Source organism: Taeniopygia guttata, chromosome 4 (assembly GCF_048771995.1).
Source record: "Taeniopygia guttata chromosome 4, bTaeGut7.mat, whole genome shotgun sequence".
Taxonomy (NCBI): domain Eukaryota; kingdom Metazoa; phylum Chordata; class Aves; order Passeriformes; family Estrildidae; genus Taeniopygia; species Taeniopygia guttata.
The window spans coordinates 54425009-54438771 of NC_133028.1; the positions used below are offsets into that span (position 1 = coordinate 54425009).

The following is a 13763-nucleotide window of genomic DNA, read 5'->3' on the forward strand; positions in this document are numbered from 1 at the left end:
AGAGCTTGTTAATGGTCATTAATGCTTGTGAGCACCTTCTCTCAAAATTAGTTCTGACAAAAGGTGTTGGGATGTTTTCCTGCTTTGGAGAGACTTGAGCCAGTGTATGTCCCTCAGTTTCCAATGACAGTGAGCATTCGTCCCCTTACCTACAACCTCCTCCTTCCTCTACACTTTATGTCCTGCCAAGGAATCACTTATGCCACTGGAACATGGCATTTTGGCCTTTTAGGGTCTGATTCCCCACCTCTTTCCATGGGTAATTTCTAGGACTTCCTGCCCCTGGCGATTGTCTGCCACATATATGGCAGCTTTGGCTTAAGCAGAGACTATATTTTAGAAGACGTAACTGAGGAGGAGAAAAGAAACAAGTGGACCAGATCAGTTCCTTGTTCCTTAGGGTGTCCTGTCCCATCCATGGCCAGCACCGGAAGTAGTACATGAACATGCAAAAAAACAGTCACAGCCTTAGTGATGTGGAATGAGTTAGTTGGATGGTGTTAGCTAACAAAGCCTCACTGCATGCCAACCACAGCCAAACCACACCCAGAGATGATGGCATCATCTACTTTTACAATGCACTCTCCTGGCTTTAGCATTCCTGCTGATGCAGCATCCCCAAAGTGTCACCAAGACCACTAGGCCTGGTTGGTTTTGCTACCCTTCATTTCTGTCATGGGATCTCCTTATATTTACAGTTTATAATGCTCCAGGGACCTAACCAGTTTGAAAACTAATAGCTATACCAGTTCTGTGGTCATTAACTAACTTTCAGCCTCCTGAAAAGAATGGGTTGCGTTCTGCTCCCTCTGAAGTCAATGGCAAAGCTCCAGGAGCTTAAATGGGAGCAGGTTTGTCCCATTTTCTTTCTTCATCTCCCATGGATGAAGCCTAGATATGTTTCTTTGTTAGTTATCTGTGTTGAACAGAATAGCACTTGCAAAAAAATTATGCTATTTTTGTGGAATAATATTCTGTTAGCTCAGCTAACTGTATTAGATTCTAGTATTAAAAATTGGAAGAATACAAAATTATTAAAATACATGTAACACACATTTCTGCCCACATCACCTGGGTTCAGTTGAAGCACCCAGACCTGAACATCAGGCCTCCCCTTAAGACAAATGCTGACCCAGCATTACCTGTTGCCATTTGATTTAAAATAATCCCATACCTCAAGGTTATCACGCAAGAAACTAGTCAGAACATCAAAGCTCATTTCAACATTTGCAGTACACTGAAATTTCTAATATTCAGAGCATTCCATGTTTAACAGTTGCCCTTTTTAAAAAAAAACATTCTTGGAAACAAATATATTACACAAAATTAGCATAGTTTAGGAAACTAATAAACAGCAAAAAGGTCAAACACGTGTGCTCTCCTTGTGCTTTGAATGTAAACACCCTACTGATACAGTTCGACATCTGTTGCTGTCATAAACAACATGCTGCCATATAGTACAAAGGGGGCTTTCCTGCTTGCATTATAACCATCATTATTTTCCCTCTCTTGGATATCCTTTACTGGGAAGTGATGCCTTCATTGAGAGCAGAGAGCTGACAGAGTACTGGCACACTTGCAGTGGAATGCAGTGCTACTCTGCAGTGACTCAGCCACCTTACAAGTAAGACCAAAAAAAAAAAAAATCCCCTGGAAAGGGCAGAGCAGGATGGAGCCACCAAGACACAGGAGCTGTCAGATCTCCACATTCCCCATCTCCTCCTCAGGCCTTACTTAAACACATCTGCCTCTCCCTCACAGAAGCACCAGGGCATCAGCTTACAAGTATCATCCCTTTCCCACAGAAGCCAGAGCAGAGACAAACGTAGGTGACAAGAGAGTGATTTCCATAGCAGAAACCTCCATTAGGTACAACTGACTCTGCCTGTCTCCTTCCTTTGCCAAAAGGAGGATATCAAATATTATCTAGATTCACTAGACCTTTTTTTGATTATTTTTCCCCCTAGTAACACAGATAAAATGTATAAATGCAAACGGCAAAACATTTCTTATCTCAGCTCTGCTCTTTGGAGCTGACCTACACTTCTTGTTTCAACTGTCATTTTTCTTAGAGATCAAGGGCAGTTTTGTTTTATTTTGCATTTTACTCCCTGTGCAAACCTGTGCACTGCTGGCCACATTTCTCTAGGCCATTTCAAATGAGAACAGCTTTGGTGGCAAAGGCCAGTTTAGCTTCACTTACCTTCAGCGGTGTTCCTGTTTCTGAAATGAATGGTTTAACAAGGAAATGCGCTGACAACAAAGAGAGGAATGGACGTGTCTGACAAAACACACACACATATACAAGTCCAAAACAATACAAAAGCAAGGAGATTGGAAAAAAAAAATCAAAATCAAAACGCTATGAATGCTTTGAGTAAAACTGACAAAAGAGTCTTTCAAAGTGAATTGGATTGCTCATGGAAAAATAGCATCTGGAAGATGGAAAGATGCATCGAAATGAAAAGGAGGGGAAAGGATCTTTTTTTTTTGTACCCAGTTCCAAAAAAAAAAAGTGTGTGTGCGTGAGGAGAAAAAAAGTAAAAGGAAGGAAAAAAAAAAAAAGAAAGAAATGGGCCAAAATAAGCCACAGAAAATGGAATTCTCACTAGAAAAATTAGAGAGAAACTCCAGCACACCTTGTGCGTTGTACATGCTGACAGAAGGGTTGTTATAGACCGCCGATTCCCCGAGCAATGTATTATAAGGGTTGTTAGTGCCATGAGGACGAAGCAGAGCATTGGTTATAAGATGATTAGCCATGGCTCCTGGAGCAGCCCGATAGAAAGACAGAGAAAAAAAACAACAAAAAAGGTCAATCAGGCAAATGTGGTATTAAAAAAAAGGGAAAAAGAACATTCAGAATGACAACAGTTGAAATAGTCCTGATTACAAGCAGCCAGCTAATTAGACTCGGAAAACTGTATGCCACTAAAGCAGAACAGATGTTACTGACGATGCACAAATCCAAACCAACGCAAAATAAAATGTATCAGAAAGCAGATAAGCTACATTTATGGTGGTTTCCCAGTTGCTCAGAGTGTAAGCAAGGCTGCGCCCACATGCTTGCTACAAAGAAAGAAAGGAAGATGGCAGCCTACACAATGTGGGGGAAAAAAACTCTCCGGAAAGTGCCAAATGAATAATAATAATAAAAAAAATATATAATGACTAACACACAACAGCACATCCAACTCCCACTGTGTGCTAGGATCTCTTTTACCAGTCCTTTGCATCACATCTAAATCAAAAAAGCAGAATTAAGAGAAAGGATGGAGAATGCAGCCTCTCCAAAGGCTCTCAGCATTTCTCAGACAGCAACTGTTTCTCATGTCTAGGAGGCCAAGTTTCACTTCAGCTACTTCTCTGGTATCACCATCAAGAACATCCACAAGCACCTGAATCCATTCTGGAATGTGAATACACTACAGCTCTGACAGGCATTTCTATCAGGAATGAGAGTGGCCACGAAGTGCATGTCTTGAGGCTCTCTGTGTGCCCCACAAACACCTTGTTTCACCACTCCAGCACCTCTTTGCTGCTGTTTCCAAGCACTCAGCCAACAGTTGTCCTTTGCTCTTTGGTTTATCCCTTGGAGATGCAGCCTCTGGACCTGTGCTTTTTGGGATCATTGTGTCTTGGCAGGTGGCTACCAAGACCTACTTCAATTCATATTGCAGCCATCAACCCAGGAAGCAAAGTCTCCCCCTACCTTTCAGCTGACCTACAGGATGAAAAACCTTTAAGCCCTTGCTCTGAACCTCTTCTAATCTCCAGAGACATGGCCGAATGAAATACACTTGCCCTTCAGGGCCATTTCCACTATGTTCTAGAGCACGAAGGATAAACCATGGTTTTTAACCTCCAGGACTAAACTGTAAAGACAAAACCTTTCCACCAGAAAAGTAAGTCATTGGTAGGGCAACTAGAGCTAGTTAGGACAGGACTGTCAGAGGCTGTCACCAACATCTAATAGTCCCAAAGAAGTAACTGAAAACCCAATCCTCAAAACAAGTAACCCTTTCAGGAATGTTTTTACCAGTGTCTGAGGCATGGAGACCCCATTTTCATCTTTTAGGTGTGGAGGTGGCCCTGCGCCGAGGTGAAGGCTGTTTTTGCGGGGCATGTAGGGCACTGGGTACAATCTCTTTGGATGGAGGTGCTGAGGATATATAAATCCTGAGGGCCTCTGGCTAGTAGAAATCCCCTTAGCTGGGAGTTCTCTGAAAGCTCACACCTACTGATTATTTACAGAAAGGCAAAAACTGGCCAAACCTCAGGCTAGGTGGAGGCTGCCTCCTGCCGTGCTTGTATGTAATCCTGGGATGACATTTCCCCATGTTTTTGCAGGTAGAGAAGGGAGCAGACAGTTTCTTGCCTTTCCCCCATCATCCCCCAGCACTTCCCAGCCCCAGGCATATGGCATTAGCAGATCACTTCATCAGTCTTTTGAGCACAGGACAAAGTAGAAGGCAGTGTTGTATGGGGGCTGCATGCCAGGGAGGCTCCTTGACACATGCAGCTGGAAAAGAAAGACTTGTTTTCTCTCACCTGATATTTTTGTCTATGCTGATGGAAAGCAAGATGAGCTGCTGTGTTTGAAAATAAGGAAACAAAGCTGTCTCCTGTAAGAAAACATTATATGAACGCTTAACTAAGTAACCTTGAAAGTAACTAATAGGTAAATGAGTAAATTCTTTCTTTTTGGTAATGTGTTTTCTCTCAATCTCACATACATCTGGGATGAAGGACTGTAGGAATCATTTCTCTGCTTGCGCTAGTTTTATACCAGTGAGCACTAAGGCCATTAAAATTGTTTCTGCTTTCATCCCACTTTTAATCAAGCCAGGCCGCAAAAGATTCAAAAAGGGGCTCATTTTTATACAAGTAATGAGAAAGTCCAGAGTTAATGCCAGCCATAAACTCAGAAGTGATATAATACTCCCATCTGAGATTTAACCCAATCTCCAACTAAGTTCCTATGAGAATTGATATTAAAAATATACCCACGGTTGGGCTTTTGAGCACTTTAGCTTGAGGTTTTTTAAATGCCAGCTGCTAGAAGAGCATCTCAATATATCCACGGCCTGATCTTGTCTAGTGAACCCCAGCAGGCAGGAACAAGCTGATCCCATGGCTGGGCAAGAGAAGCTGTTTTGCATGAGGGATGCTCTCAGACTGTGACAAGAAAGAAGGGATCAACCTGTGTAAGCACTTAAATGTAGGTTTTGCTTGCCTTCATTTGCCAGCATGGTGGGCTCTGAAATGAGCTGAATTCACAGAAATATGGCTCTTTCAGCGAACTTTTAATACAGATCCATGATTCTGACTACAAATTTGGCAAAAAAAAAGTTGAAAATATAGAATAAGTAAGTCATTTTTGCTCTCAGGTGTGTAAAAGATAGGACTTGGTACTACAGCCACCCACTCCTGTATGCAGCATCTGATAAAAATATTCTATCTTCTGCTTTCCTCTCCCTTGATTTCATTAAGATTTTTTAATTTACTGTTCAAAATGCCAATTTCAATGGCAGTGCTGAGTAAGTCTCCTGGTGCAAACCCAAAACTAACCCTCTGCTAACACGTTCAGATATCTTTCAATACTTTCAGAGACCAAATTGGCCCTAAGCAGTCTGCAGCTTAGGTTCCCACCATGGTGAACTGGTAAAATTCTTACTCTGTGCACAACACAATAAATGTAACTATGGCATCTTAAATACAAAATTACATATACCCTGTATTCATAATTTTGGGCTCTTGTTTCTTACTACTTGCTCTTGAGTAGCAAAATTTGCAGCCTGAAAGGGTGCTGAGAGAGGATTGCATCCAGGGTCCAAAAAGCCCACAGTTAAAGCTTTTGATAAAACAGTAATACACCAAAAAAAACCCCAAAAGAAAAAACAAAATAAAACAAAAAAACCCAAACACCTCATTATTTTGTTTCTTTTTCCCAGGAGAAAGAAAGTAAAATGTAATACCAAACATACATTTAAGTATCATCCTGGCTTTTTCATACCACTTTATCATTGCCATAGCAACCAACGGGACTATTAGGAAGAGCAGACTAGGTCTGTAGATGAGGCAGGAGCAGAAGGAGCAGGTAGACTATGAAACTATGGCCTCATTTGCATGAAAATGGCCTTGGTATTAGAAAGCCAACAAAACTCCAAAAAAGTAAGCACGGGATCATAGCAGCATGCTCTCCCAAAACACCATGGGGGACAGCAAAGATGGTTATTCTGCAATCCTGTGTGCGGGTCTGCATCACTGGGGCTGCAATTACAAAGGTCAGAGCTTGTCCAGGGGCCAAAAAACCAGAAACATCAGGGCTGCGAGTGCCTGTTGACCACCTGCAATCTCCTCCCTATCAGAGCACTCTTGGGATGGGACCCCTGACAGCTGTCAGGCCCAGTGTTGGCGATGTGCCTAATATCTTCAGCAGGCAGCAGTTATCATCACTTTTATTTATTCACTTACTGCTGGATCCTTGGCTCTCAGCATCTGTGGTGCAACATAGACCTCTCCAAGCAAACCCCACAGCTCTGTGTCATTCTTGCTTTCCTGCATTCCAGCAGTAGCATCTCCTATACAAATCCCTCCTTTGCCATCTGCTGAACCACCTAAGGCCAGGACACAGCCACCACTCTTTATTTAGTATGGGGAACTGCCTTCTATCCAGCTGTGCTGAATCACCTTCAGTTCTGCTAGTCAAAGGCAACCTACTGAAAGCAAATGCATTCTGTTTCCAAACTCCTATCATGCTGTGTACATGTGGGAGCATGAATTCAGGGTTGGAAAAAAGATGGGTTCAAACCCACAGGTTCACCTTTTTTACAGCATGATGATATACCACAACCAGCAAACATTTAACAGCAGAACTCACACCTCTACAAAAATATTCCCTGCAACCACACTGGTACAACTACAGTCCCAAATCTTCTTGTTTGCACTGGTAGTCAACCAAAGTTCAGAGCAAAACACAGCAACTAGGTGAGCTCTAATATCCAAAATTACATTCAAATGTGGATTTCTGGAAAGGCCAGTACTCAGTTCAAGGCTTGCTGATGCTAGATGTCTTCAAGTGAAGGATTTGCAGGCTGTGATCACAAGCAGAAAGAAATAATGGTCTTTCAGAAGGCAAGTATTTGCTGAGTAACACACACATGCTCCTGCCCCTCTCACAGCATCGGTGATCCTCATGGTTCAAACACCACAGATCCAGCCGTACTGGATTTAAAAGGCCAGGAGAAGCCATGGCCTGTGCTCGGGGTGCAGGGGGAGATCTGGAGGGTTGCACTTGTGACTTGCAGACTAAGAACAACGGTTAGGAAAACCAACCAGGACAAAGAAGATGAAAATCCCACAGTTTTTAACATCACTGTAACCAGACACAAAGGATTCAGATAGCTACACTTAACTGCTATCCGTGGCTACGAAAGCAGGTATTATTTTAATGATAGTATGCAACCAAATAGAACCTTTTTCTTTCCTTTCTAAGGTAGAAATTGATGTCTTTGATGCAGGACAACATTGAATGTAGAGATAATTTTTTGGAAGAGATTTGTGTAATGACTGTATGGGAAAACTGCACCTTGTTAAACACAAGTGTGGTTTATTCACTCACTGAAAGCAAAGGATGAAAATTATGATGACAAGCACATGTTGCCAGACTCTAGACTGCATCACTCAGGAACAAAATTCAAAAAATTTCTTGTGGGCAGCTGGCTGACAAAGCCACACAGGTTACCTTGAATCATCTGCATGGTCTACCCAGCTGGAAGGGAAATGTATTCAACTGCTCCTCCAGATTTTCTGAATAATACTATTACTCACCATGGTTCTGCCTGGCTGAAAGCGTTTGAGAAGCACTGCTTTAACCGGGATCATCTGTCTGCACAGGCAACACCACCATCATATATCTTCCTTGATTTCTAGTAGTCTTTTAAATTGAGTATCAAAATATTTTTGGTAAGTGCATTTTAGCAGGGGATTGGAGAGATTCCTCCACTGCTGAGAAGATGTGACAGAAAAGAAATTTTGCTGAGAAAGGAGAATGGACCAGCTTAAAAATTTAATTGGATGAACTATTCAGTGCTTAAAAAATGTCCATACAAAATTAGTATTTACCAAATGAAACATTTTCACTTTTTGTTCCAGAAGACTGGCTGGTATAAAAGCTGACTTTGACTTTTCGTATTATTTCAACTTTTTATTAGCGTAGAAACAGAAATAGTTTAGAAAAAGCACATCTGAGTCATAACAAAATGTTTCATTGCCTCTGACCCAGCAATTCCAAAATGTAGATTTTCTTGGGCTTTTTTTTGTTTGTTTCAGAAGGAAATATATGTACTGCTGTGTTTTCAATCAATCTCAGTCCTGTTTCCTCCCTGTTTTGCCAGCAACGTGGCTCCCTTTCAACAAGGTAAGAGCACAGGGCTGTACTCCTGCCTGCTCTGACTCCTGGAACACCCAACTTATCTTGTGGTTCACATCCACCATGAACCAGGTCCCTCAGCATCTTGCACATCATGTCCTTGACTTCAGAGTGCCCTGCAGGGACAAGTGACAGCCAGGAAGAACATGGACCACTCTCTGAAAGTAAAAGAGCTCCTGAGCTATCAAGGGACATGGTTTAGCTTGGACACAAATGATGTGGTAAGAGCTCAGTCTTCCTCTAAGTGTCAATTAAAACAACCCCATAACACATGCTGCCTTACGCAAAGTGTAGTGAATAGCTCAGACGGGAATGTCACTGGAAGGGCCTCTCTTCAGCGATTTCAGTTTGTAAATTCTGGCTGTTTTTATACTTCACTCAGTATTAACTTATTTCATTTTGCTCCCAGGGAAACAAAAGTGGGTTTGTAGGAGTCAAAGCTCTAGTTTTCTTTGAGACTTTTCTTGCCAGCATTCCACTGTGTCCTTTTCTACAGGTAGAATTTTCAAGTATTTAATGAATCCTGGTCTTCCACACGTTTAAATTTTGTTCTAACAATAAATGCAATTATGACAAGCAAAATCACACATATTTGCTGGAGGACAACAGGTATTTTCAGTATTTTTCCAAGTTCCTTCCAACAAATGCTCTGCCATTTAGATTTATCAAGCTCTGTTCTTATAATAGCCAACAGGATGCAGTTAATAAACTTTAATAAACTTCGCTATTAAATTTCTCTCAAATAGGTTTGTTGTCACTTGCAGCATCTAATCTATTCATTGTGAAGCTATTAATACTGACTGCAGTGAAATGGAGTTTCAGCAAATGAGGTTGTTAAGCTCTGGGCCATCTTCTGCCACATGAAACATCCTGTGCTTTTATGCAGAGACAGGGGAGTGAAAGTATTTCTTTGCCCATTTTTTGGAAGCATTTCTTTGCCCCTTCCTTTCTTTGGCAATAATTTCAGATTACAAACCTCTGCAGGATTATAATCTGCAGGCCATGTTCAAAACACACAGCTAGCCCACATTGATTTTTAAGTATTTGCTCACTTGTTAATTACTTTTTCACTGTCTGGAGCAAAAACATTGTCTCAGGATGGGACATTTCTTTATACCACCACTACCCCTTACAAGGGGTTACACCACATTGTATCTTGACTATATAAACAAGCATTATCCATAATTGGTCCTGTTTATGATTATTTCTCACTACCCCTGAGGCCTTACCCAAGATGTGCAGAGAGCCTTGCCTGTGGTGAAAACTGGCCCATGCTTCCAGGAATCTATAAAAGCAGCTATGCTTTCTTCCTTCCTCCTTCACAGTCACCATATTAAGCAGAGCACTGCAGCAATAGTCTGCGAGATCTAATACTCCCCAAAGCCTGCTCTGATTTCAGAAATTGCCTTGCCCTTACTTTTTCTCTTTAAAGCTGATCCACCTAATGACTGAACTTCCAATTATATGGCTGTCAATCCTAAAATCAAAGCCAGTTCATAATATCTCCCAAAGGAAGAATGTCATGTCACTCACTGAAATCACTGCAACAAATCTCAGCTAACTCAGTCCCAGGCAGCAGAGAGGCAAAATAAACCTGGAGAATATCAACAATGGGATTAATTTTGCACATAGGCAGAAAAAGGAGTTAAACTCTCTGAGTTTTGATCCTTGATGCAGAAAATCATATTTTTTCTAGTATAAAATGTACAGCTGATTGAGAGGAGCGGGGGGGCAGTGAGATAAAAACCACCAGAATCAATTTGGATAGTCCAAAGGCTGATGACTTTCCCTTACAAAGAGAAAATATTCCTCTGTTGTCACCTACCTGGAACTTTTCTTTACTTTACATGTGATTATCAGGATTGGTCATTTTGAAGCCAGTTGCTGACATTTAGCCAAATCAACAGTTGCTTAACAGGGTTGCAGAGATTCTTTGGCTTACAAACAGCAATCCCTTGTGACAGAACTGGTGCAATGGGATGTGGGTTACTCCATCCAAACACACCCTCCATCTGGGCAATGGCTCCCAGGAAGAGGTATCCATGGGGCCAGGGGAGAGTAAGTGTGTCTGTAAGAGTCACAGGGGGAACAGAAGATGCAGAAGGGCAGGAGGAATGAAACCAGAGTTTCAATAGGAAACTGCCAGTGGTGGGGAGATGGGGAGGTAAAGGAACAGCCTCCTGCAGTGGGTAAAATGGAAGTTTTGAAGTCCTGGTATACATTAACTATGGTATTTCTTTTGCAGGCTGTCCCTGAAGTTGTGAGCACTACTACAAGCACCCAGGGTGCTGGGATAGTGAGCACCCTTGAACAGCAATCTGCCCAGTGAAGAGTAGGAGCTGCAGCATTTGAGCAACTGTGGATGGATGAGATGCTGCAAAACAGGCCACAGGCTGCATTTGGATTAGCAGAGAAGTGCTGTCAGGAAGTGAAGTGCTGCTTCTTACCCCTTGATTTCCACCAAACAACCAGCACCTCCAAAAATCCCCTTCTCAGGTAGCAGCCTTGACTTAAAAAAAAATAGAAACTGAACATCTAATCATATTCCAGAGGGGGAAGAGACTGGCACTACTGCTGCTGTTTGTGGCTAAACCAGAGATCTCCAGGCTCCAGGACCGATGGACCCCTTGAAACACAGAATAAATTTCCCAGGACTAAGGTCTTAGCAATGTGAAGGACGATGCTCAAGAGCAGGGACTGCTGCATCCCTCAGGTTCATGCAGCAGGTTGCCCCTGCCAACTCAGCAATGGTCAGCACAGACACCATTAGGCACTGACACCTCTCAGCACTCTGCACAAAGGATAGCTTGGGGGGAGAGTGCCACATTTTAGATTTGAAGCAATGACAATGAAGAAGTGAGATTTGCACGTTGACAGACGATGGTCTCTGAACGGTCACTGAGGCTGCTGTCCCTGCCAAGGGCCATCCCAGGTTCAGCTTTGATAATTCCTCTGCATTTACATCCATCAAACCCTGAGCATGACTGAAAACAGAGCTGAAAGCTTTTAAAGCATCTCCAGGGGATGCTCAGTTTTAAACAGACGTGGCTCTTGCTCCGCACCACATACCCAGCTGCGCGGTGATGGTACTCACAAGACCAAAATCTTCTTCTGCAGAAGACAGACACTTTTCTTTAGCCCAATTGTCTTTGAGCTGTTAAGCGCTCAGAAACCAAGAATAATATGTATTTTTATATCCATTAATATTTTGGTGAGTTCCCTTTAGGTATCTACAGCTGCATTCATGAACAAAGAGAGCAACTGCAGGCACCTAGGGCATCCTGCGAGTCCTCTGCACTGAACCTGCTTACCCCAGAACCACAACAGGAACAAGAAATAATGGAAAAAAAAGTGACCATTAACACTGCTGCCAACATGCATGTTCATGTAGCCACAACACATTAATTTAAAATGAGTAAGTCCCCACACCCTAAAATGACCTCTCTGAAAGAAATGACATGAAAGATGACTGATTTAACAGGAGAAACTGGAGCACTGTTTGCTGCCAACTGTAAAAAAAGACAACAAATGGAAAGAAAGCAGAGGAAGTATTTATTCTCTAATATCTTCAAGCCACAAGAAAAGCCATAGGTGTTTATCAGAGTAGGTAAGAAGTGTGTAGACAGACTGTGATAGATCATTTGGTGGTGTCCTCTGAATATCCTATCAAGATGAGTAGAGGCACTTCCACCTCTCCTAGAACTTGGGTGCTTGCTATTTGTTTTATATGCAACATAAATTTAGCAGAAATCTCTGTAACGCTGGTCACATTAATCCATCAAGGAGCAAACAAGCATCTTGAGAAAGGCTGATGCATAACAACAGTAGCACTTCCACTGTCCAAACTTCCACCTTCTCTCTGCTTTATCTAGGCAGCAAAGGGTCAGCATTGGCAAATGGGTTAGTGTACTAGGGATGGGGTTTAAGATCCCTGGGGAACCCAGTTCTGCTCCTTTTTTTTTTTTTTTAATTTTTTTTTTTTAATTTTATATTCCCCTCCTCCCCTGCTTGCCTGTGCTTTTTACCACACCAAATTCCACCCTGCTTTCACTGCTGTATTGGCCAATTATTTCCACACCATGGCACCCACCACACCTGCAGACAGCTAAACTGAAACTTCTTGATCTCGTAGCACTGACACACATCCAGCAGCCCTCATCTCTCAGCAGAAAGGGCAGATTTGGTGATCAAAACCTGACTCATTGCACAGTCTCAATGTTAACTTATACCTCCTGTCTTTCACAGTGACAGACTCCTACCAAAGGAAGAATTTAACCTTCTACTGGTGTTTTCTAAATAACTGCTTCTGAAAAATGCAGGAAAGTAAATTCACCTGAAAACAATTCTACTACACACACAGTTGTCCCTGCTGAATTCACAGTGCAGATACAATTTCAGCCTGGAAATCACAGCTTAATTATATTTTTGGGTGGGTGGAAGGAATTTGATGGGAGATTTCATTTAGGAAACAATCAGGTCTCGGTTGGGTTAGAAATCAGGATATTAATGTTCTTCATTTTAATTTTCCTCTCTGACTCAGATTCCCACTGTTTGAATTTGAGCTCAATTTGTTCTGTTCATTATGAAGAAATCCACATGAATTTGCCATTAAACTGCTTACCTCTGAAAACAGTAGCAATAATTTCCCTTTTTCCTGTGTGTGTTTCAGATTAAGTCTTTGTAGCTGACATAAAAACACAGAGGAGAAATAATATAGCAAAGGGAAATCAAGTATTTATTCTGGAACGCTACCCTGAAGAGGAAACATGCAACAGCAGTTATGCATTGGGAAGAAAAAGCAAGGGGGAGAGACAAACCCTCATTTCCATTTCCCATTTCAGCCCATTTGAATGGCAGCAAACAGGGAATGAACACGGCTTTCCTAGTCAGGGACAATATTTGTTGTGCCAATACTGGGGATCTGAGGGCTTTGTGATGATTCTGATGGGGTTTGCTGGCAAGGGACCTCTCCCTCATGAATGGACCCTTAAAGCCTCATGGATGAATGTGTATTCAAGACTTGCCATCCTGCAGGAAGAGCTCCCAGGGGTCCTGGGCTCCAATCTGCAGCAGCTTTTGAGCTCCTTACGACCCCTGGAGGCTTCAGTGATCTTGATGAGACCCACCAGGAAGCCACAGCCCTGCTCAGCCCTGGGCACCCAGCCTTGCCTTGTGTCTGGCTCCTGGCTGAATCTTAGACCTGCCTTGTGGCTCAGCTTCCAGCCCTGCCTCTGCCAGTATCTCCTGGTCTGGACCTTGTATCACCTTGTCCAGGGCTCTGCCTCCTGGCTCAATCCCCTATGGCACAATGAGGTCTCACTGGGGGTTT

The 13763-nt window shown here is 42.5% G+C and overlaps 1 protein-coding gene across 33 annotated transcripts in view; it reads right to left on the reverse strand.

The window, feature by feature from the left end:
- Positions 1 to 13763, reverse strand: part of ADGRL3 (adhesion G protein-coupled receptor L3) — a 490266-nt gene that overhangs the window by 14991 nt on the left and 461512 nt on the right. For 17 of the 33 annotated variants that reach the window (XM_030271767.4, XM_072928616.1, XM_041716089.2 and 14 more), the window contains one exon: positions 2640 to 2768. The exons of 14 other annotated variants lie outside the window; for them this stretch is intronic. In XM_030271767.4, the coding sequence (XP_030127627.4) occupies positions 2640 to 2768 (129 nt within the window). Of the gene's footprint in view, positions 1 to 2639; positions 2769 to 4551; positions 4626 to 13763 lie in introns of all 33 variants that reach the window. 2 more of the 33 variants (XR_012055755.1, XR_005980340.2) reach the window with 1 other exon arrangement.